We start from the raw sequence: 25,708 nt of genomic DNA on the forward strand, positions 1-25,708 counted from the left end.
TTTCAAGTCCTTTTCATTACATGTAGGATACCCGGAGAAATTGACCAGTTCATATCTCCCAATAAAAACCTGTTATAATAAAAGCTATCTTCTGTTATAAGTGCTACTGTGTATATCAGTGTTTCTGAATGTCCCTTGAATTTTATTTCAGTTCTCTTTGACAGAGGTCCCTTCTATTTCAGTACACATACTGCTGAACTAATTCAGTGCACCAAGATCACATCTATATTATGATATAAGTGTTCATATAGAAGCCCTATATTCACTGTAGATAAGGGAATCCTGGGGTTCCTTGGGATCAAGGCAATGTCCCGTTGACTTCAATACCAAATTTGAAACACTGGTAAGAGTTCTACCAAAGCCAAACCCTGAAATATCTTTTGTCTAATTCACAAAATGCCCTGTTTCCCCTCCCTCTTCCATATTATAACAAGTCCCTGAGCATCACAGGAAGCTAGCAGGCTCTCATCACAGTTGAAGCAGACGTCTAGAACTGGTGCCGAGTGACCAAGCAGTTTGTTCACACACGACTTGGACTCTTTGGTTATGTCGAAGAAATAAACACACATGTCCTCACTCCCCGACACTGGAAAGGAAAACAGCAGTGTTTCAGTTCCTACATGACAGGTCAGCTCGATGTGGGAGACAAGAAGTGATGCAGGTTTTAGATGTTTAAATTTTGGGGAAACCAAGGAAGATCAGTATGGTTCTGATCAAACAAGATTTATAGTCAGGGTAAATCTAGGATTCAAACAAAATCACAGGATTCTTACACTACTAAGGGAAACAACTCTGCAAACTAAAATGTGACACCTTGAATAAGTGAATATTTGACTCATTTAAGATTAGTCTTGAAGAAAGTACAACCATAAAGACATGAATACATACTATTTCTTCATGAAATAACTGAATTCATTAAAAAGAATAAATGCACCAACAGACTGATTATGAGATAAAATTACTGCTAGTTGCCATGTTTACAGAATTACCCACCAACACAAGCACCCTGTCTGAAGGACATGAGAGGACAGAAAGTACTCTTGATGTGATGGGTTCTCTGTTTGATAGGAAATGACTTCTTCAGTTGTAATGCTCCATCATTAGATATAATTCTGCAAGCAGGAAATGATAATGGCATTAAAGCACTTCAAGATCTTATATTATTTCATGAATTTTTAAACAGCATGTTAGTTATGTCACATACACTCATCAGTGTTTCCTTAATTCAGTTTGACAACCCACTTATACCACACATGACTGAACCAATGCTGTGACACTTTGGTAGACCCAAAGAGTGGATGTTCCTCTGGGCCATTGTAAAATTGAGAGACAGAGATCGTGTACTCACATATATATGTTCAGCTCTAATTCCAATTAGGTGTGTTTAAATCTATAGGTTAGCAAGCTCTAAATTCAAAACATAGTACGTTTATCTCAAAATGGTATATTGGTTAGAGTTTCTGGTTTTCAGAACTACAATGAACAGCATAATAAGATGCTGTCACTTGTTAACATGAACTGTTGCCCTGATAAATTGATAAAACATTTACTGGCCATGAATCCCCTTCTGATATTTGCAGTTGAGGGGCAAGTAAACACAAAATGATTCCAGTATTCATGCAAAATTTTGTTAAGATGCAAGACTGACTGACTGACTGACTGAGTTTAGTTTTATGCCGCTTTTAGCAATATTCCAGCAATATCACGGCAGGGGACACCAGAAATAGGCTTCACACATTGTGCCCATGTGGGGATCGAACCCGGGTCTTCGGCATGACGAGCCAACGCTTTAACCACTAGGCTACCCCACTGCCCCTAAGATGCAAGAAGAATACAGGCAATGACAACATTCAGATGCATGTACTTATTGTGAACAGGTCATCTATAGTTGCCTGGTCTGAATCCAGCTTGCTTTGAAACATCTCAGCAAACATGCTATGTACACAAACAAGCTTTCAAGACTACACAGCTGTACAGGTGATTAATAGTTACCTGAAGAGACACAGTGAGTTGAGACAACAGTTGACTAGGAGGGAGGGATCTCGGGGCTTCACGGTTGATCCATGCTCGCGCCGATATACTTGTGATTGGCTGGCCATCACACACTGTGATCCTGAAATATATCACCCAACAGTGTTCATGCGAAAAAGCCATTACACGTCACATCGTAAATTTGTTGCCATTACACGTCACATCGTAAATTTGTTGTCAAGTGTATGGTTACAACCATGTTTGGCAACTATCAATCAAAAGCTAGACGAATCAGTATGACATCCACCCATATCCTAAACCTTCTACAACCTCAGAAATAAACAGAAGAAGAAGAAGAAGAAGGGTTTGTTTTGTATAAAGGCCATCAGCCCATCACAAGGTGGTACAATAGTGGTTTTGGTTACCATTTTCATACAACATCGCTAACAGGAGCAGAATAAACATGTTCTAAGAACTTGATAAAATTATTTATGATGTTATTGTCGGGTGATGTACATATGCTGTGGAGAGAATAGTAATATCCATGGACCATTTTCGGAATGTAACACCGACGCATATCCTCATAGCGTTTACAAATATAGACAATATGGATTTCATCCTCAATACTTTTACAGTGTTTACATAACACAATATCATCATTGCAGGAGGCAGTACCTCTTCTAATATATTTGATACCTACTGCATTACACCCTGATCTAAATAATGTGAACAGAAGCTTGCACTTATTACTAATAAACAAATACAATACTATCAAGTGACTTCTTTGATCTCTATAGTGGTACATGTCATACAATTCAAATCTCTGATTACAATTATTTTTGTGAATCTGTAACAATAATTATTGTTCTATAGATAACAGTTTTACATCATGGGTGGCCATGTGCGCTGACACACCCACCCACAAATTCTTTTTGGCTGAGACGACAAATGACAAATGACTGTTAGATAAAGGGAGATAATTATCACTCATCAGTTACCTCCCCTGTCCTAAATACTGCTGTGATATATTTAAAATACCACTGTAACAGAATTACCTGCGTGTCTTTGTGAGTTTACCAGTTGCTACATCCAATGTGAAGGAGAAGATGGAACCCCTCTCATCTCCTGCCCACAAGATGCGGCCACTCGAGTCAAACGCCAGACAGTGCACTCTGCCTGTCACCTTGCTACTACCTCCCTGGCAACATAACATTATCAACAACATTTTTAAAGGGTGAACTTTTTGTTATTTCTACCAAAATAAAAATGCTTATTAAATTATTTTTTACTGAGGATAGAAACAAATAATGAACATCAAGTGCAGAACATATCTTCAAAATTGCCCGTCATATTTCATGAGTTCCATGTGATGGGACGTGACATGGTTTATAGTAAAGCCATGTATGCTGCAACTACAGGGTATATAGCAGAATAAGACAAGAGATCCTGAGAGCATGTTCATGTTTGTGGTGTGGAGTACCAGCTTACCTTGTATCCTTTACCTGTTGACATGTTCATCACCTGTACATGACCTCTGCTACTGCCAGTCTGAGAGGTGGTTAAGAAAAAATACCACAATTGCTGCTGGATTTCTATTTCTGGGGCTGTAACTGATACCAGGCACCATCTGTGTATATGCTCAAAGTGACTTACACATTTTGTAAACTAAAACAAATCATACTAGATCATGTAAATCATAAAACCAACTTGAGGTGACGTCATTCTGGTTTTAACATTACAGTGGAATCTGTCAAATCCGGACTCTGTGTAATCCGGTTTTCTCCATAATCTGGACTACTCTCTGAGTCCCGGCAAAATTATTCTTAATTTATCATTAAAGTCTGCTTTATAATCCAGACTCTCTCAATTACAAATTACAGACTAAAATAACAGTCCCGACAATCAACTTGCTATGAGAACAATGCTTTGTAAGCTCGCGTACCAATCTGTCGAATTTCTGATTTCAGAGTAGTAAAATGCATTTGACAGATGAGCACTGTGATCTTAGCTATTAATTAGTTATCAAAACATTGGATCATAGAAAAAAAAAATCGCAAGGGATGTTGGATGGTTTGACTCTCTTTATTTTTGTACTTTTGAACTTATCTTGGCCTACTCATATAATACAATGAGAAATTGATGCATTAAAATGTAATTTTCTGAGTAAAATTGATATTTTATACTTATCCTGACTCATGTATTATTGCTTGTCTCCTTCCTTTCCTAACGTTAGTGGAACACTTGTATCTCCTTTTTGAAGCTCCCTTCAATAAAGCAGACGTAAAATCACTACTCACCACGAGTTGTCTCCCTCTCGGTTTTGACGGGAAAACGGCGCCACCCGTCTTCCCAAGCTTCACTCTCTCCGAATTGCTAGCCCGACACTTCGATTTACAGGGAAATCCAAAGTGCCTAGCGGGGAGGTTGGGAGGGCTTACCTCATGAGTCAGGAGAAGTATATAATATCAATTTTACTCAGAAAATTACATATTTTTCCTTATCCTGACTCATGTATTATTGCTTGTAGAATCCGACGGATCTGGTGGTGGGTCAATCCACTTCTGGATTCCAATTAGTGATTAACGTCTTGCATACCCCCCTATGGGAACTTCCTGGTAGCACTTCAATTTACTGCTAGGCTCTGCTGCTGCTGTAACCCTTTACTTCAGCTTTCTCTGATGGGGGGACCACAATTGTTAACTTTTGGTCCTTGCTTCTGTTAACATTTTTATGTGGATTTTTGCAACTCCATCTCTTGATGCAAGCATCAAGTGGAGAAGCGACCCTTCTTATGTGTACTGAATGCGTCCTTACAAGTACTGGGTCTTATCAATTATGCTAGTCTGTCTTAGACGTGCATATGGACTCTAAAGCTGTAACTCTCCTGAGTGTTGGCTTTTTGCAAGTCATGTGATAAAAGGGCGAGACTCTGTCTCAGCGCCTCTGTGGAACTGTCAATTGTTGTGCTACAACAAGTGGGCGAAATGGTGAATGCCAGAGGCGTCTTCAGTGGCTATGTCTCTCAGGTAGTGGTTGGCAAACACCATGTCCGATTTCCAAAAGCAGCCCTCCATTATCCTCGGATAGAGCAGTTTCCATGTAGAGCGAGTGTTGACGCCAGAGCTCTAATTTCATGTGGATTGGAGGCTCTTGGAGGATCAAGTCCTGCTGCTTTGTAGGCCCGTGAGAATGACAGTTCTCATCCATATTGATATCGTAGTGCGAGAGATCTCAGTCTGTGTCTCTGCCGATATAGGGATGAAAAGGCGGCTTGAATTTTCGCCTCTCCTGGTCCTAGACCTTTGTAGGTAGACTTTCAATGCTCTTACTGGGCACAAGGATAGGTCCTGTGTATCCTGTGGCCCAAGGACTGATGATAGTGCTGGGATGTGGAATTGTCTGTCCTGGTTGACCTGGCAGTTGATTCTTTGCTATAAAGTCCCATCTCAGTCCCATATGCACGATGTTTCGATTTTCATCAAATCGTGTCCTTTCAAAGTCTGGAGCATGTATTTCCAACCTCCTTGCTGCTGTTGCTAAGGCAATCAGGAACAGAGTTTTCTGTGTCAAGAACTCAAAAGATGTCCTATCTAATGGTTCATAAGCGTCACTGGTGAGATGCCGTAGAACTATGTTGAGGTCCCAAGCCGGAGCTTTAAATCTCTGTTGTTGGTCCTTCAGTTTAAAAGAGAGCAGTAAGGCCAGTAACTCTGGTACCTTAGTCAGTTTTACACTCGTCCTCATAGTGATAACTGAGCTCAATGCCGCTAGGTATGTTGAGAGTGTTGACCCTTTTAACCGCTTCGTTTGTCTAGGTGACAAAGATAGTCCGCCACTTGAGGGTGTGTCGCTTTCATGGCTGTGAATCCTGTTTTCAAAGCGTAGGTCTCAAAGCTTCGCCACTTGTCGCCGCATAAGTTGCGTGTTGACTTATGTAAAGCTAAGCGTGACGCTTTAGCTGCCCTGGCGAATATCCTCTCTTATTCAAGCACGCGTCTTGATACGGTCCATGTGTGTAGGCGGAACACCTTGGGGCTGCCGTGTGCTTGCTTTGTGTGTGGATGTACTAGCAAGTTCGTCCACTCTGGTAGTTGCAGTTGAGGCGGTCCTAGTTCTTGTATGAGAATGGGGAACCATATTCTCGCTGGCCAATAAGGCGCGATCAAAATCAGTTGCAGGTTCCTCGTCTGCATGATTTTCTGCAACACTTTCGGTATTAGAGCTGGTGGCGGAACGCAGCGTGGCGTTAAGTCCTTCCCAAGAGATGCTTAGAGCATCTGTTGCCCATGCTCCTGGATCTGGTATTGGAGAGACGAATGTTACCAGTTGATTGTTGAATCTTGCGGCAAACAAGTCTATTGGTGGCGCTCCTATCTCTTGTATGATCTGTTTGAAGATTTCTGGATGTAGCATCCATTCTGTTGGGGATGGCTGAGTTGGACGAGATAGTGCGTCTGCTATCACATTCTTGGCTCCTGGAATGTGGCATGCTTTATGTGGATGTTCAGATTGTCTGTTATGCTGAACCGATGAAAGCACAGGTTCAGAAGGTTCGCCGACCTTGTTGACCCTTGTTTGCTTATGTAGAACGCCACTGTGTAGTTGTCCGTGTGTTCCATTAGATGAGCATTTTATAGAATGCTGGTCCAGTGGAGTATGGCGTTTATCACTGCTTTCATTTCTAGCATGTTGATATGCAGATCTTTCTCTTGTAAAGTCCATTTCCCAGCTGACACTTCGTTGTCGAGGTGTGCTCCCCATCCTTGGAGAGATGCGTCCACATAGAGATGCGTTTTGCACTCCGGCTCTGCTAAGTAGGTGCCTCCGCAAACATTCGATCTCTGAGTCCACCATAGTAGATATGGTTTGAGTCTGTCCGGGAGTCCGAAGGGGTCCGGATCATCCAGATGTGCAATTACGAAGACCTGTAGTGGGCGTAGTTGTAATCTCCCTCTACACGTCATATCCTGTGCTGGCGGAGGAGACCCAACAGACTCTGCCACTGTCGGCGTGGCCACGGAGAGAGTAGAGCTTGCGATACCATCTGTTGTATCTTTAGCCAACGGTCCTCTGGTACTGCTATGCGGTTTTCTGTTGTGATGAGCCGAATTGCTAGGAACTGCAGGTCCTGTGTAGGCTCTAGTTCCGACTTGAGGACTGAGTAGGCTCTGCCAACTTCGTAGTAATAGCGGAGAGAGTAGTGCTTGAGATACAATGGCTTGTATCTAGATCCAACGATCGTGAAAGCCTTGCCATGTCCGTAAGGGAAACGAAGCAATGTCCGACTCTGTAACTGCCATCGTTGTGAAGTCTATATAAAGTAGACTGGCTGCCGTCACCAAAAGTGCGTCAAAAGTCAAACGCCTGATGAATCGTCTTCAATGCTGATAGGGAAGGTCTCTAACCCCGTGAAGACAGCCGAATCACGTAGTTCCCGTCTAACTGGACTGTAATTGAGGCCTTCCTCCCTCGTTGAAAGGTAGTTGTCACTTGCAAACAATTCCCTGACATGTGAACTACGTCCGACTTCTGCGCAGGGCGTTGTCTTCTCATGGACCAATCAAAATGAAGCATTTTGATTCCTTTAGCTTCCTGCGATGAGAGGTCCTTGTAGAATCTTGTGCAGTCATTGATATCTTATCAACACTCGGTCTTGTCCGTAGCCTTCCGGAGTTATACGAGTGACCACGTGTATAGAGGGTTGCATGGTAAACGCGCGAAAAGATTTCGCCGCGTAATACCGATGTAGGTAGGCTGTTTTCCTGGCTGCTGTGACTGTTACTTCAGACCTGAAGATAATGCAGTCGTCCTTTTATACAGATGATCAGCTGAAGTCTACACCTCCTCAGTGCTGCTACTTGTAGACTGTATTCATCAATCTCAATGAAGCGTCGTAAATTACCCTCTTTGTGTTGAAACACACAGGTCCTTGTAGAGTTGATGCTCAACTTTGTTGTAAGTTCTACAAAGGGAGTCGTTGATGATTTTGTAGTTTACATCAATCTCTGGAGCCTTTATGCAGGGTCCCATGTAAAGTAGCGGGAATTCCAAGACTTGAACGTTGGGAATATGTTGACTTTGTAACTTCATAGCCTTAGCAAGGCTGCTGCTGAACCACGCCAATGTGAATACCTGAAGATCTGTACGCAAGTGAAGATCTCTATATGGACATGAGTCCCGTTATTATCTTCTGATGTAGATATATCTATCTAAAATTTCTCAACGATGTGAATCCCGTCCTGGATTCAGTCTGAAGATCTGCGCAGGTGATGAATTCGGACAAGAGTACCCCTCTTGAACTTCAACACGTGTCCCTCCGTCTCCGTCTAAGAGGCGATCTGTATGGCGACCTGCGTGTAGGTGAGCGTCTTCTAGGCCGGGATTGCCTTCCTGGCAATGTATTCCTAAGTGGTGAATCCCGTGACGATCTGTGAGGTGTTGTTGACGCCCTTGAAGATTTCAGATGACCTTCGCGCAGGTGAGAGATTTTGTTGAGGGTCTGAGTCCCGAGACGTCTCTCTAGACCTTCTAGGTGGTGTGGGTTTCTTTCTCTGTGAAGTGGGTAGCCTGCGTGAAGGTTCTTCATTAGCCTCATCATCTGATGACGATCTCATTGGTTCTGAAGAGCGTGCCGTCCTGCGCGCAGGTTTGCTGACGTCATGTAGCGTAGATCTGCTCTTAGTCCTAGAGCTAGATGACGATCTATTTTGGTAGGATGAATGTCCCTTCCTTCGCGCAGGGTAGGACGTCGTGCAGGGTAGGTCTGCTCTTAGTCCTAGAGCTAGAACCTCTTGTAGATATCTCAGATGCACCACCGGTGCGGGGTCCTTCGTGCAGCACTGGTCCTGACTTGAGCATGAGAGGCGGCTGCCTGACCATCATGCAAGGTCCTTTCCTGCGCGAAGCACTTCTCCATCAGGTCCATCATTTGTTGGGAGAATTGCTGCATGAAGGTCCCGGGGTTGAATGTCTGCGACGACTGTAGAGATGACGCATCTGAGAGGGTAGCAATATGGTCCAGGGATCGCTGTACCTCATGGGTCCCTGCTGCCAGTGTAGAAGGTAACTCAGACTGTGCTGACGTTACCGTTGCTGAGGCCTGCGTCTTCTTCTTATGCAGTATCTCTGGGATGAGGATAGGCGGTTCTTCCTACAAGCCTATTTCTTCCATCGGGACGATCTCGGCAGAGAAGGTCCTTGTAGTCTGTGAAGAGCTCCCAGTAGATCTCGTTGAAGCTTTAGGGGTGTAAGGCTTCTTCTGCGACGAAGATGGCCTCTTCTTCTTCGTATGGGTTGAGGAGTTGTCCGACGTAGAAGATCTTATCTTCGACGTAATGGCGGACTTCATCCCACGCCCATCTTCTGAAGACGCCTCCGGCAGGTCACTGGATGGAAGTATGTCGTCTGACTCAGCCGGTTTAGCCATGACTTGTAACAGCCGCCTGGATTTATCCTTAGCACGTTTCTAAGTACAGAGAAATATGAAATTTTTAGAGTAAAATTAATATTTTTATACTTATCCTGACTCATGCTTATTGCTTGTCTTCTTCTTCTTGCGAACCTAGTGGAACACTTGTATCTCCCAATTGAAGTTCCCTTCAATAAAAAATCACTCATTAGTACCCACCACGAGTTACCTCCCTTCCACAAGCGCGGGAACGAGGGCGCCACCCGAACCCATGTGCCTCACTCTCTCCTCATATACTGAGCCCAACATTTGAATTTTCAGGGAAATCCAAAGTGTTAAGTGGGGAGGACGGGAGGGCTTACCTCATGAGTCAGGATAAGTATAAAAATATTAATTTTACTCTAAAAATTTCATATTTTTCCTTATCCTGACTCATGCTTATTGTTTGTAGAATCCTCACGGATAGGAGGTGGGATTATATATACTTTGGATTTTACTAATTAGTGATTTGAACTGAGATGATTGTAATAACTCTATGGGAACTTCATAAAGGCACTGAACTGAAGAATTCCTGCTGTAACTTATCAGCTGCCATATAAAGGTTATTACAATTTACTTATTATGATAAAAGTATATATAATATTAATACAATGCTTAAGACTAATAGACTTAAGCTTGTTAATATGATAGCATAAACTCCTTAGAGTTTGTTAGCTAAAATACTTTTATGATATAAACATAGTACTGAGCTTAAGATATGATTAAACTTAAGCTAAATATATAATAGCAAAAACTCCTTAGAGTTTATCAGCTAATATACTTTTTTATGAAGTAAACATAGTACTAAGCTTAAGATATGAATAAACTGAAGCTATATATATAATAGCAAAACTTCGTAGAGTTTGTTAGCTAATATATTTTACAATGTAACCATAATGCTTAAGATATGATGAAACTTAAGGTAACTATATAATAGCAAAAACTCTTTAGAGTTTGTTAGCTAATATACTTATATGATATAAACATAGTACTGAGCTTTAAGATATGAATAAACTTAAGCTACATATATAATAGCAAAAACTCTGTAGAGTTTGTTAGCTAATACATGTTATAATGTAACCATAATGCTTAAGATATGATGAAACTTAAGCTAAATATATAATAGCAAAAAAAATCTTTAGAGTTTGTTAGCTAAGATACTTATATGATATAAACATAGTACTGAGCTTAAGATATGAATAAACTTAAGCTACATATATAATAGCAAAACTCAGTAGAGTTTGTTAGCTAATATATTTTTATGATATGAGTATAGTACTGTGTTTAATATATAATGAACTTAAGCTACATATATAATAGCAAAACTCTGTAGAGTTTGTTAGCTAATACATTTATAATGTAACCATAGTACTGAGCTTAAGATATGATTAACTTAAGCTAAATATATAATAACAAACTCCGTAGAGTTGTTAGCTTATATATTGTATGATATAATAACCATAGTACTGAGCTTAAGATAATAAAAGAACTTAAGCAAAATATATATAGCATGTAGCTATTTAGTACTGTTATAAGATAAGTAAAAATCTGTAAGATTGACTTATCTTCTCCGAGGAACTGTCAACTGTTGTGCGAGGACCATGGGACCGAATTGGTGGATACCTGAGACGTCCTCGGTGGTGATATCTCTCAGATAGTGGTTGGCAAACACCATATCGGATCTCCAGAAATAACCCTCCATTATTTCAATAGCATTTGTGTAGAGCAATGTAGATGTTAGTGCTCTAATATCATGAGGATTAGAAGCTCATGGAGGGTCGATCCTGCAGTCTTGTAGGCACGTAGTATGGCAGTTCTGATCCAAAAGGAGATAGTAGTACGTGAGACTTCCGTCTGCGTAGCTTGATAGAGGAAATAAATCTCTTGCATTTTCCCTCCTGTTTGGCTCGGTGGAGATATATTTTCAGTGCTCTTACTGGCCATCGTGATAGATTCATCGTATCATGGGTCCAAGTATATCATCAAAGCGTGTTCATAAACCTCACTAGTGAGGTGTTGGAGCACTATATTCAGATCCCAAGTTGGAAGCGTGAAACTTCCGTTTTAATCCTCCAATCGGAAGCTCGTAGCAAGGCGAGTAACTGGGTTAGGTTAACTTGACGCCCGTTCTCAGTTATGATAGAGCTATTGCTGCAAGATAGGTGGACAAGTTGAGCCTTATAAAATCTTAGTCTGACGTAGATAACATAAGTAGTCCGCCACTTGAGGATGAGTAGCATATCTAGCTGTAAATCCTTCTTTTGCAGCATAATTGACAAACTGTGCCATTTGTCATCGTATAAGTTGCCAGTTGAGTTACGCAGGGCAAGCTAGACTGCTTTGCCGCTCTGGCTGAATAACTTGTTATTCAGACACGCCTTGATACAATCCATACGTGAAGTTGGAATATATCTGGCTTTCCGTGCGCTTGTTTGGTGTGCGGATGTATTAACAGATTCGAGCACTCTGTAAGATGTAGTATTGGTTGTCCGATTTCTTGAATAAGAGTTGGAAACCACGTTCTCGCTGGTCAGTAGGCCGTGACCAAATTCAGATGGAGGCTCTGCTTTTGACTAATTTTGAGTAAACTTGTGAGATTAACGCTGGTGGCGGAAAAGCGTACGCGTTGAGTCCTTCCCACGATATGCTTAGTGCGTCTGTTGCCAATGCTAGTGGGTCTGGAACTGGCGATACGAATGTTGTCAGTTGTTTGTTGAATCGAGTGGTAAATAGGTCTATTAGTGTAGTTCCTATTTCCTTGATAATTTGAGTGAATATCTCTGTATGGAGCATTCATTCTGTCGGCGATGGTATGTGTGGCCGAGAGAGAGCGTCTGCTATCACATTCTTTGCTCCTGGAATGTGATATGCTCTCACATGTATGTTGAGATTGTCGATTAAATCGAACAATTGAAAACAGAGTCGAATGTTCGGGGACCTGGTTGAGCTTAGTTTGTTCACATAAAACGCCACTGTCGAATTGACTGTGTGAATCATCCACTGGGTATACTGTAGTAAGTTGCTCCAGTGCATTAAGGCGTTTATTACTGCTTGCATCTCTAGCAGATTTATGTGTAATTTGTTCTCTTGATTGCTCATAGCCCTGATGCCGTCCTGTTGGCAAGATGGGCTCCCCAACCTTATAGTGACACATCTACGTAGAGAAGTGTTATCGATTCCAGCTCTATTAACGAGACGCCTATTCAAACATTGATCTCTTGGTCCACCATAGTAGATGAGGTTTGACCTGAACCGGTGAATTGAACGGTAGAGATTTGTCTAGATGCGAATTGATGATGACTTGTAACGGATGTAATTGTAGTCTGCCTCTGCCTGTCATGTCTTGAGCTGAGCTGAAGTCGCGTAACCCCAACAGACTCTGTCACTGTCGTAGTGGTAGCGGAGATAGTAAGGCTTATGGAAATGACTGTTGGATCTTGATCCATGGTTCTCCGGTACAATTATACGATTCTGCGCCGTTACAAATCAAAAACCTAGAATTAGCAGATCTTGCGAAGGTTCTAGGTCCAACTTAGTAGGTTTACTAACCATCTAGTTGTGTTAGTAGCTTGATGATGAATTCAACTGTAGTCTGAGACGCTATGGATTTGGATCCATTTGTATCCCGTCGTCGAGGTAAATTAAGCTCGCGAAGTGCTTGGCGATGTAGGTGCACAACCAGGGGTGACTGCCATCGTTGAACTTTTATGTAAAAAATCGCCTGACTGCCGTGCCCTCGTCCTTACTTGACAGGGGAGGTCTCTAACCTCAAAAAGGCAGCCCAATCATGAAGGTTCAGATTAGCTGGACTGTAAGGAGGCTTGCTCGTTCACTGATATATTGTTGTCACTTGCAACCTATGTGTTGAACTGTGAACTATGATCGACCTCTGCGTAGGGCGTTGTCCATCTCGGTCCAATCAGAACAAGGCATTTTGATTCTGTAGAGTACCCACGCTGTGATGTCACCGGTGTAGCAGGAAAAGGAACCTTGTATAATATAGTGCCGTCGTTGATATTAGAACAATCGTCGGTCTTCACCATAGCTTCCCGAAGTTACCCGAGTGACCACGTGTTTCGAGGGTTGATGGTAAACGCGCGAAACCTCCGGCGCGAAATACCTCGCTCTGTAATATTAATGCTGGGTATATTTTCCAGGCTGTCGTGAAAGTAACTTCAGTCTTGAAGATAATTCCGACTTCCTTATATAAGGTTCAATAAACCTTGCAAGTTGTCAGCTTGTAGACTGTTAAAGCTGAACTTGTTGTACATATTTCTTCTCAGGAAATCATTGACGATTATTAGTTTTACTCGTTGTAACAAGGCTGCTGTTCAATTTCGTTATTGAATTGTCTGCAGATCTGCGTAATGGTCACGCATGTAGATAATCGTAGTCGATGCCCTCGTAGTAGGTAGTCGGCTTGAAGATCCTTAATTAGGCTCTTCATCTGTTGATAAATTAATACAGCGACTTTCTGTGTTGTAAATAGCCTGTGCAATTGTCTTCGCGTAGGCTTGTAGGACGGCATATGGCTTACAGTTGATAGACAACTCATGCGATGTCTTGAGCGGACTGGCGAGTGGCTATATATGACGAGTGGCTAGTATATGGAGACCTTGGAGGAGACTTCCTCGGCGAGCGCCGGGGACTTAGCGAAGATCTCGAAGTAGCGCTTCTAGATCTTCTGGGTGAAATAGACTTGGAGCCACTTAGCCTTCGCGACCTTCAGCGAAAAGTATCGAGTCAGAGTCCGATCAATATATGAGCTTGCTTCCTTGAAGCGACCTCTGTGTTCTACAGGGTGTGGGCTCGTGGCGCTCCTTAACTATATATGGCTTGCTTGCAACTGGTCGACCTCTGTGTACTACAGGGTGTGGGCTCGCGGGCGCTCCCCGCAACTCAATATATGGCTTGCTTCCGAAATCGACCTCTGTGTTCTACAGGGTGTGGGCTCGAGCGACCTCCGCTCACTCAATATATGGCTTGCCCGCGAAGCGACCTCTGTGTTCTACAGGGTGTGGGCTTGGGAAGCGCTCGGCAGCTTGCCACGCGAGCGACCTCTGTGTTCTACAGGGTGTAGGCTCGGCGGCGCCTTCTCCGCGCGATGTCCCTCGCCTCTAGTGAGGCTCTAGCTCCTTCGCCGGAGGGTGGCCTGGGACTTCCTTAGCGAAGTGATAAGCTACGGGCTGGGTTGCCCTTCGCGGAAGCGTCTGTGGGCTCAAAGGCCCTCACGCCAAGCCAAGGCGGGCTCTAAGGCCCTGTATGACTTAGTATGGGGTGGGCTCTGAGGCCCGTGGCTCTGAGGCCTCTGTAAGCCGTAACGGTCTTCCATCAGCCTCATGATTTGGTTGACCAGGTCGTCTGGGATGGTCTGCGCTGGCGTTGAGGGTGTCCTCTCTGTGATAGTGACGAGACCCTCAGTTATAATCTCCGGCGTCAGCGTAGGCATCTCTGATTGCATGTTGATCTGCTGAAGTGACGGTAGCCGATACTGGTCACTTCTTATGACATACATCTGGAATGATAATCGAAATGTCATCATCATATAAACATAATTCTGAATATCAGAAGCAAAGTTTTTTAGTAGCCTTCGTGGATTTCCCTTTGACGAGGCTGTAGACCTGGGGGTTCGGGCGCGACGTGAGAGACGACGTGGAAGCTCTTCTAGTTTTAAACTGTGATGAAGGAACGTCCTGGGAAGCAGGTCGCTTCTAGGATATAGCGGACTGCGTCCCACACTTATCCCCCGAAGGTAACTCTGACTACGATCTATTAGCCATGACTGAAGATTGTTTCCGAGATTTATCTGCCTTCTGTCTCAAAACGGAACATAAATATTTATCAAAGGCAGAAATTGGTAAATTAATACATAATTTACAACGAGAAACAATAGAACATGGAGTAATGCAACTAGGGCATTTTAAATGTGGATCGGTAGCAGAGTAACGTAATTTACAAACAGTGCAGATTTTTATTAACGCAAACTGCTGAGTAAACACGGCGAACCGTGAATCAAGCAGCAGAAACACGAATAATTATCAATGCATGTTGAATAATGATACTAGTTACACCTCTATAGATGAATATAAGAGGTAACAAACTAAATATAAATAAAGGATATAGTGTGCAGGGAGACACAGGTGCTCTCACGTCTTGCTCACTGGGCGAAGAAGGAGAGAGTGAGGCACATGGGTTCGGGTGGCGCCCTCGTTCCCGCGCTTGTGGAAGGGAGGTAACTCGTGGTGGGTACTAATGAGTGATTTTTTATTGAAGGGAACTTCAATTGGGAGATACAAGTGTTCCACTAGGTTCGCAAGAAGAAGAAGACAAGCAATAAGCATGAGTCAGGATAAGGAAAAATAATAATTATTAAATTCAATTTTTGTTAGTTGCTGACATAATTTACAGCGAGGGCTGGAAGTACATATTGTTGTGCAACTAGGGCACAATAATGCGGGTCTGCAGCAGAGAACCTAAACCTACAACGAAAACAGGTTTTCATGAAATGTAAACAAACTGAACAATCACGTGAAACCATGAATAAACAGTCAAATTTGCTAATAAATTTCAAACCATATTGTAGAAGGATACACCCTGAAACCTTATAAAGGTAACTTATAGGGTAATAACTAAGTTAGCAAAGGATATAGTGCCGTGTTGGAGACACAGGTGCTCTCCCAACCGTCCACTAGGGCGAAGAAGGAGAGAGTGAAGCGTAGGAAGACGGGTGGCGCCGTTTTCCCGCCAAAACCGAGAGGGAGACAACTCGTGGTGAGTAGTGATTTTACGTCTGCTTTATTGAAGGGAGCTTCAAAAAGGAGATACAAGTGTTCCACTAACGTTCGGGAAAGGAAGGAGACAAGCAATAATACATGAGTCAGGATAAGGAAAAATTATATGTTTTGTCTCTCTTTATTTTTGTACTTTTGTACAAAATTTAACTTGATGCATTAAATAAAATGCATTCATACGGAGAAATATATACAAGGATATTATATGTCTGCATTCAATAAAAGGAAACATTATTTCACTGACACATTTTCAGTTTGTAGGACTGTTACACACGATCACCATACTCCGAACAAGTGTCCAACACAATCAATGTAGCCCATTAATCCGATGGGCTCTGTAAGTTTAAATCCTTTTGGCATGAGTTGACCAAATTATGAATGTGGGGTGTCCATGTCATGTGGTGGTCGAAAGTTACTCCTAAGAATTTAGCTTCCTTTTTAATTCAACTTCTTGGTTATTTAGGTGCAGTATGGGGGTATAATTTTGCATTCGCTGTGTTTTGAATAGAATGCCCACGGTTTTTATACTTTAATATGGAAACCCCATTTTTTATATGATTTAGCCTAGGTTTTACTGGTGATTTGTTTTACAGAGGAGGAGGCCCAGAATAAAATGTCGTCTGCAAATTTAGCTGTAGAAATAATGGTGTGATTATTATGGGAAAATGTCATTAATCATAAAATTAAACAAAGTTGGGGACAACTCTCCGAGTATAATGGTGTTGAGACCTATGAATTTTGATAGTACATCTAAATCATGGATAGTAAGTTTATTGGATGGTTTTCTGTCTACCTTTTTAATGGTAATTTGTTTGTTATTAAGTTTAGTTTAGTTGCCAGGACTTCAAAAGTGTGAAATGCTCCACATTTGTGAACCCTTTAACTATTAAAGAAAACATGTAGTCTAATCCAATACAAGCCGACCCCTTAATTAATGAACTTAGACTCTCCCAGTGTGTTAACACGGTCTGAAATTCGACCGATCAGCACAGAACACTCAAGCATGATTCGACGGATCGGCACTGCTGACTGTTCAAAATTCGACGGATTAGGCCGTAATCCTTCGTAATCCGGACATAGCTGACTAAAATAACAGTCTGTTGAATAAACATCTCCATTACTTCTGTTCACAATGGTTAATTAATCAATTAATAAATTCTATAAACACACAGGTTCGCTGACTTGGTTGACACGTCATTGTATCCCAATTCCGTAGATTGATGCTCATGCTGTTGATCACTGGATTGTCTGGTCCAGACCGCTGCCTATGGCTGGCATATTGCTGATTAAGGCATTATACTACAAACAAACAAACACTGAACATGATAAGCAGGTAGGAAAAAATATCACCCTGTAAATCCTACAAATTAAAAAAACACAAAAGTCCTTGTGATAACACCAGAATGTGGAGTTAAGCAGCAAACCATCTGTTACCAAGGATACCACAAACATGTTGTTGTTGATTGGTTGGAAGAGGCAACAGTGTAGCTCCGCCCCTGTCCCATCCTCCATGATTCTCATACACGATCCTGAGGACACGTTCCACAGTCTGGCTGTGCCGTCCATTGACACAGACAGTATTACATCATTGGACAGGGACCACACAAAATCTGGCAGAAAAGATAAAGGCACAACTTTCAAACTGTTAAACCACCTTTCCTGTTCAGGGTGTTGATTATTTTGACATTATGCTAATTTTACCTGTCAAGTTTGGTTTGAGTTATAATTCCATCCTATCTACAGGATCTTGTTCAGTTTCCTGGAAGTATTTCCCAGCTACATTACTGCCTATCACAGTGGAGGACACCATGAATGCACTTCCACATGTGGTACCCATGAGGCAAATCAAACAGATTTTCAGTGTAAAGACAACTTGACTACCACTCTAAGGCTATGAAGCAAATGGGCCAACACTGCATAATCATGGAGGCTCATGGAGTTGCCCTTACCCTACCCTGACATATATGCCAGAGTTAGCGCTATTGAAAAACCACCATCCTTGGAAACACACTAACCACTCCTGATCAAAGACAAAAAGTGAAATTTGTTTTGCAATACAAGATGGCAGGGTCCACAAAACAGCTATAATCTTGAATCTTTATTCAAAGTTAACTTTTAAGGACTTATAGTGTACCTATTCTGAGGAAAGATGTCTGTGTAGATTCTGAAAATATTTGATAACCTGCACTGCAAATCCTACAGTCAACATTAACAGTGTAATCTCCAATGGGCTGAGCCATAGATCCTAGTAGTGATACATAAAACACTGAGATATCCAATGATTGGGTGACCCACATACTGAGCACTATACCTCCCTCCACAGGGCAGCTCACCTGTCACTCCAGCCTTGTGTCCCCTCAACATACAGATCACAGTGGCCGGTGGTGGTACCAGTTGACAGATTGACAGAGTGCCGTCCACTGACGAACATGCTACTCTAGACTTGTCATCATGGGCAAACTTCACACTTGAAACTGTAAGACAAGGTACTACTTCAAGTACAATAAATACACCCTACTGGGTACACTACTTGTACCTGTACAACTGTGTTAACTGTATTGCAACAAATAACATGCACAGCACTGAATAGTTTAATGTTCACTTAAATTATTGCATTTAGAAGTGATTCTTGTGTTCCAGTGACGTGCACATGTGGTTTCCAAGCATGATTCAACCAAAACCATATTCTTCAGAGTAAGCCGTGAAGATCCAGGTTAGAATTGATCTTCAGTAACCTGTGCATGTCATAGAGGCAAATAACGGGATCGAGTGGTCAGGCTTGCTGACTTGGTTGACCATGTCATCGTATCCCAGTTGAGAAGATCGATGCTCATGCAGTTGATCACTGGAATACCTGGTCCAAACATGATTATTTACAGACCGCCACCGGAATATTGCTGAGTGGGTCGTAAAACTAAACTCACTCACTCACTATTCAGAGTACTTGGCATGGTTCGGCGACTGAGTTTATAACCTGACTCTCACACAGGTAAATACATGTACTTGACTGTATGTGCAAAACCAATTCAGCTGGAGGCACTCATAAAATCTAGAATACGAAAAGGGGAGTAAGAATTCACTTCCTGGAACATGTATTTAGCACTGCAACAGCTACTACTTCATGCAGTAAGAACAAGGTGGACAGAAATTTGACACATCCCACAGAGAAATACATTGGTGCTGGTGCTGATAGATATGTAGGAACAATTAACACGGATGGTCCATACTCACCTGAAGCAGAGTGCTGGTCGAAGATGTGATGCATACCGGTAAAGGCATAGTTCTCTGACAGACTCTTCCCTCCAACCATAGCTCTGTAAATACATGATAATGACTATGTACTCAGGGATGGTGTTCACAGAAATAGTGCATTGAGAAAATGCTAAATCTGTGTGTGGCAGGGATTTCATGATTCACAGATACTGTTGAATTGCAAATATTTTAATGTGCATCAGACAATGTTTTAGACTGGGGTGATCAACTGATTTCAAATCAAACTATTGAAGCTGGTTTTATAGTTCTACCCCAATACCAGTATGAACTTAAATACCTTTAATTACACTGACTCGAAATCCTTGTTGTACCCATGAATGCTGATACCATATTTTACGCTGAACCAGCGACCTTCCGCTATCCGGGGCGGACAATTCTAATCATTCATGAAAAGTGATCATGACACGGTCATGTCAGAAGGTGATCTAGAACAAGAAAGAAATTCAAGAAAAACACTAGTAGGTACAATCCAAATACTATCAAACACTGTCATATGCTTGCCTTCCTTTCAAAATAAGGTACAGTCACAATACTGTCAAACACTCTCATATGCTTGCCTCCCTTGCAGAGGTAGGTACCATCTCAATACTGTCACATACTCTCAGCATCTTGTCTCCGCTGAAGAGGTAGGTACAATCTCAATAATGTCACATGCTCTCAGCCTCTTGTCTCCGCTGAAGAGGTAGTTATAACCTCGATACTGTCAAACACTCTCACCTGCTAGCCTCTGCTGCACTGGTAGGTACAACCTCAATACTGTCAAACACTCTCACCTGCTAGCCTCTGCTGCACTGGTAGGTATAACCTCAATACTGTCAAACACTCTCACCTGCTAGCCTCTGCTGCACTGGTAGGTACAACCTCGATACTGTCAAACACTCTCACCTGCTAGCCTCTGCTGCACTGGTAGGTACAACCTCGATACTGTCAAACACTCTCTTCATGGGCCCTTCATACAGGTGTTTGAGGGAACCGCTGCTCATGTGACGTCTATGGTACTTGCGCCCATCACTAAGAGTGATGGAATCAAAACTCTGAAAAAGGATCAAACTACATGAATTTGGATATTGGTACATGTATCAGTAAAGTTATCCTCACACAATACACAGCAATTTAATTCTGAACTTTATCATATAACACAGACACCAAAATGTGCTTCTTCCTCCTCTTGGGCATCACCTGCACTTGGTTAACAAAATGAGATACCAGTATCTGATCCCATCACTGTCCACTCATAAGAGCTTAACTTGATCGTCAGAGTCCCATGCTCATGCACCAGTGTCAGAATGGTTTTGTTAGGGTAATATTCTAATATCATGAATATCCTAATTTATCCCAAGCCGATAATTTATCCCAAGCCGATTATTGCCTGTGTATAACAGTATGTCATGGTGTACTTACCTCCCCTGTGGTTTTACAATTGCTGCGGATGCTGAAAGATCGACTCCTGATGCTCCTGTAACAGTACAACATAAAAGTTAATAGCAGAGATGGAAAATAAATCATGTATGGAGTACTGGTCACCTACACTTAATCCACATCACCATAGGGACCTTGCAAGATCAGTCATAACAAGGTACAATGCTACGAATGTGTTACATGGGAAGAAAAAGCAAGTTATACACTCCTTGCTTCTAACAAATGGTTAGAATCAATCAATATCTAAATATATATGTATATGTATAAATATAAAATATATAATACACTCACCCTCCATCCGAGAAAGCTGGACTTCCATATCTTGATGTGAGGAGCTGGGCTCGCATATGAAGGTAGTCTCGTCTTGCTGTTTGGTCACGCTAAACATGGACAAACATGGATAATTTTGGGTCAGTATCATTTAAATTTAAAAAGAACTTCACATGGATAAATAATGCCTGAATATGAAATCGTATCTAACTCAAAACTTTGAATAGCCTGACTTTGTTTACAATTATAGACAAGATAAATGAAGGATTTTGTGTTAGTGTTAAAGTGCCAGCTTGAAAGATACAGTCAAATCCTGATGAGTCAAATCGCTGGGGACCAAGTAATAAATTCGACTTATCGATGTATTCGAGACATAGGTATGTCTATGAGGGTAGAAAAAAAGATGATCCAGTCCTAATTCTTCCGCCTAAGCATTTGTTTATTTAATGATTTCCATATCACTAATAGGGACACCTTATCAGTTCCAGTCTGATTAGCACAGACAGTGATTTCCGTAAAATCACTAATCTGCCTTTTGAACTCACCCGTCAATGGCGCAAAGGTGTGAGCCGCGCTGGTTTGTTAATTGGATCAGTTTGCTACACCAATCAACTTCTCATTGACTGACTTCGGCTTATGTATACAAGATTGCTGTTGTTTGAATCTCATGGGACCAAATTTCCTTCTCGAGTCATCGTGTGTATTTATGAAACGAATTCGTGTAACCGGTATTCAAATGATGACAACTATAACAGGGAATGGTCGGGACCGACAGGTACTTCGAGTTATGCATAATATCCGAGACACCAGCATTAGACTCATCGGGATTTGACTGTATTTAATTCATAACCACCCATATCAGCTGGATGTGCTAGGAAAGGCCAAAGTGATGTCCAGGATTTACCTAGGATTCAAAACTAACTGCCCTTAGCAGGCACCCTCAGGGTTTACACAGACATTGAAAAATGTGAGTCATGGTGACTCACAGTATTTATTTTTGGGAGTCATTTTCAGTATTTGGGAGTCATGAAAATCTTAGTGTAATACTTCTTTGAGTAAATCAAATTTTGGCAAAGATTTTGTTGTTTTGTGTTGTAGAACTATTGTCATTTATATGATTAGTTAATAAACAGTATATTTTTCACAGTTCAATTCAAACATAACAAAGTCCAGTATACTGTATACAGAGAGTTCACCATCAATGTACCTGACATAAATTGCAAGATTTTTTTCTATGTTGATATCACAGGTCTCATCCAACATAAGGCCAACGTATGGTCTGCTCTTTATGGCTTCAATTTGCTGTTCTTCCATAACATGGAAGATCGATTCCTCAATGATATGAGCATTTCTGGAAAAGTTACTGGAGTGTTCTACAACATTGATAACTTGTAGATTCATCAAATCTTTAAAAGTATCACTATCAGCAGGGATATTTTTTGAGCCATGACAAGATCAGTGTGCATTTGTTTAATGTGACCATCAGTCTGGTCACTACAGTCAATTTTGTCAGCATTTTAAAATTTTTGACAGATGTGCTGAAATACTGTTGCATTTCGTGAATTTTAACTGCATCACTGTGATCTTTAGAAGGTTGATGTCTCGTTCAGGTCGACTTCTGAAAATTTTGACAAGCAAATGTATATGGGTTCAATCTATATTTTGCCCGAATGCACATATCACAGGTCATGATTTTGCAGTTGGTTTTAGTGCTCATTTTTAGAAACGTCAGGAGATTTGTTTTTCTTGCTTTCATTACCGAAAAACGAGTCAAGCGACCACTGTTTCTTAGCAGGACAGACAATGCTAAATGACCAAATCATAAACATAGCGAATGACGTATTCAACTGCTATTTTCTGTCTAAATATAGTGAATGACATACACAAATACTATTAGCTTGTATCTTTACCGCATTCTAGCATGGCTCTAATTTTAGCCTCTCGGTGTTGCCTTACTTTCTGTTAATATCCCGAGCATTTTCAACACAGTTTGCAATAAAACGTAAGCTATCATTGTTTGTTTATCAAATTGATTTTATTGAACTGAATTCTGAGTGTCACTCATAAAACTTGAGTCAAACTGGACCCTTTTTGAAAAATTGTTCTTTATGCAAGAATAATGGTCATGTAAAACCCTGCACCCTGGAAACAATGAAATATAAAACTAAGTGTTAAACCCTTTTAATCTTCTTTATAGGTGTTATTGTCAATGAAATACATCTTTACAGTCCAATTACATTAAAAACTAAAACAACATGAATTGGTCAACATGAAATTTTGGTTTCGTACTGAGATTATCTGCAGACTTGATGTCTGAGCAGGTCCAGATAAATCCCTGAATTTACCACTCTAGAGAAACCCATAGGCATAAATATGGTGCTGACCAAACCAAAATCATCAGGATAAACAAGGATTCAAACCCATCCTAACAGGTTTCTGGCACATGTAAGGGAAGTAACTCCGCAATTGCAAAGCTTAATTAGATGAGCCATGTGCCATGTTTATAGGGGAAGTAACTCCACAATTGCAAAGCTTAATTAGATGAGCCATGTGCCCTGTTTATAAGGGAAGTAACTCCACAATTGCAAAGCTTAATTAGATGACCCATGTGCCCTGTTTATATCATGAAAGGAAATAATTACATGTCATGCATAAATATCAAAATATAGCCTGCTTGATGAAATAAATACCTCGCTCTTGGCATTCTCTCTTAACAGCTGGCTTCTTCTTCGTATATACAGAGTTCCTTCAAGAAATGTAAGACAGGTTAATATCAAATACTGTTTCATACTGCTAAAATGGTATTATTCTGCCTGACATGGACAATGGACTGTTTGGTCCTGAGTTAGTGTCAGTGTCTGAATTTGGTATTTCCGTTAAGCTTAGGCATAGTATGTCCGTTGGCAAGAATTAAGAAAATCAGCATTAGCCTGCACCAGTTCGAGCAGCCACACAAACACGCATTCACAATGGTAATATGATAAATTTGAAACCCCATTTCACACTTCAAAACTTTACAAACTCAACAGTGATTAGTGATAAGGGCTTCATGTTTACACCATGATGTTCAGTCAACAGGAGCAGGGCTTGATCATATTTTCACCATATCATTCTTATGTAACCATGTCAAACCACTGACATATGTTGACAAGGCTAAAACTAGAGGTAGGTTGAAATATACTTTTCAACTTTTGATAGGGACAATCAGATACATCTTTCTGTGTAAATATACATATTAAGAAAAATAAAAAATGAAACTATCCCTCTAGAAGGTGGAACAGTTTAGTTTATCAAGAAGATTATATTTATACATATCAATTTGTTGATATGGTCATATGTTTTTGACACACAATTTAGGATAAATAAGCACTGGTGATGTCACCATGCAGGTGTCTCAAAATATGACATGTACTGCTATACTGCATTTCCAATGTTTTGTGCACAACAAGTAGCCATCACTTGGATGGCAAGCTGATACCATAGCTCACCAAACACCTGTTAACAGATCCACCAGTATGTCATTTAGATAGAGATTACTAGAGAAAGGACAACTGATCATCAGCCAAGACTCCATCAACTCAGTGTGAGCCAAGTGCCTATCAAGCACACACACCAAGTCATATCTGTAAAATTTTCTTACACAGAACACCAAAAGACAAATGTGTTAAGCACACTGTTTTAATAATCTGTCCTGTTTGTATTTGACAAATAAACTTTCTTCAGTTGTCAATCCAGTAAATATTCACTGAAGTGTCACAAATTAAACAGTCCTCACATTTAATCATGAGCTTTTTGACAAACTTGTAACCAATAATGTAAAAGCATAACCTAAATCTGATTATACTCTGTAGAAATTAACATTGTATGAACAATTGTAACAACTGTTAATATAGATAAACTACATTTATGGAAACAAGTTGAACTAGCTTTCCACAATTTGAGATTTTCACTTAAATGCCACTACTTTGATTCTCACAGTTCTAACATGCACTTCCTCATTCTCCCCAGAAAGTAAGATACTACTATAGTACTAAGAATTGTGTCTCTTCAAGCAGATTAACTTCAATCATGAATATTTTACTCAGTTGGGTCCCCTCAGTTTAATAATATGCCTACTGATACGTTTATGACGTTTATGTGCAGCATGGCAAAAGCACCCAAAATATTCTGTCCCGTAACTCTGAATGTGATGTAATTGCACGCTGTCCCCAGCAACAGGGACGTCGGTGGGTGTGTTGTTTGGGCCACCAGGTTCATGTCATCTGTTTATTCAACGAAACATTTTAACAAAATAAAAATGTACAGGAATATGGTTTGGCATCAAAGCATAACTTACTAAATTGTGGGTTGTTTGGGGCGCGATAAGCGTTGTATTTCGCATCAAGAGCGAGCACCTGTTGCCAAAGTGCCGCCATGATGCATTCATTACCGTCGCTTGACACGTTAATAAATGTAAATATTTATAGCCCTTACTAATAGTTGGAAGACAAATTCCCCCGAGCATCCAAGTGTATATGTACAGTAATGTTCAATGACA

General features: G+C 41.1%; 1 protein-coding gene across 1 annotated transcript; it reads right to left on the reverse strand.

Moving 5' to 3' along the window:
- Window positions 1-378: 378 nt before the first annotated feature.
- On the reverse strand, window positions 379-25,601 carry LOC124289313 (WD repeat-containing protein 13-like). Its single transcript, XM_046725924.1, is given in 14 exon segments — window positions 379-586; window positions 994-1,112; window positions 1,993-2,045; window positions 2,047-2,113; window positions 3,027-3,169; window positions 3,460-3,519; window positions 17,653-17,819; window positions 18,543-18,683; window positions 19,441-19,523; window positions 20,368-20,516; window positions 20,884-20,938; window positions 21,193-21,281; window positions 23,862-23,917; window positions 25,508-25,601. Coding segments are annotated over 14 exon segments (1,458 nt in total). The 5' UTR covers window positions 25,587-25,601; the 3' UTR covers window positions 379-389.
- Window positions 25,602-25,708: the final 107 nt, after the last annotated feature.

This window comes from Haliotis rubra, unplaced genomic scaffold (assembly GCF_003918875.1).
Source record: "Haliotis rubra isolate DU_JTF1 unplaced genomic scaffold, ASM391887v1 Scf44, whole genome shotgun sequence".
NCBI lineage: Eukaryota > Metazoa > Mollusca > Gastropoda > Lepetellida > Haliotidae > Haliotis > Haliotis rubra.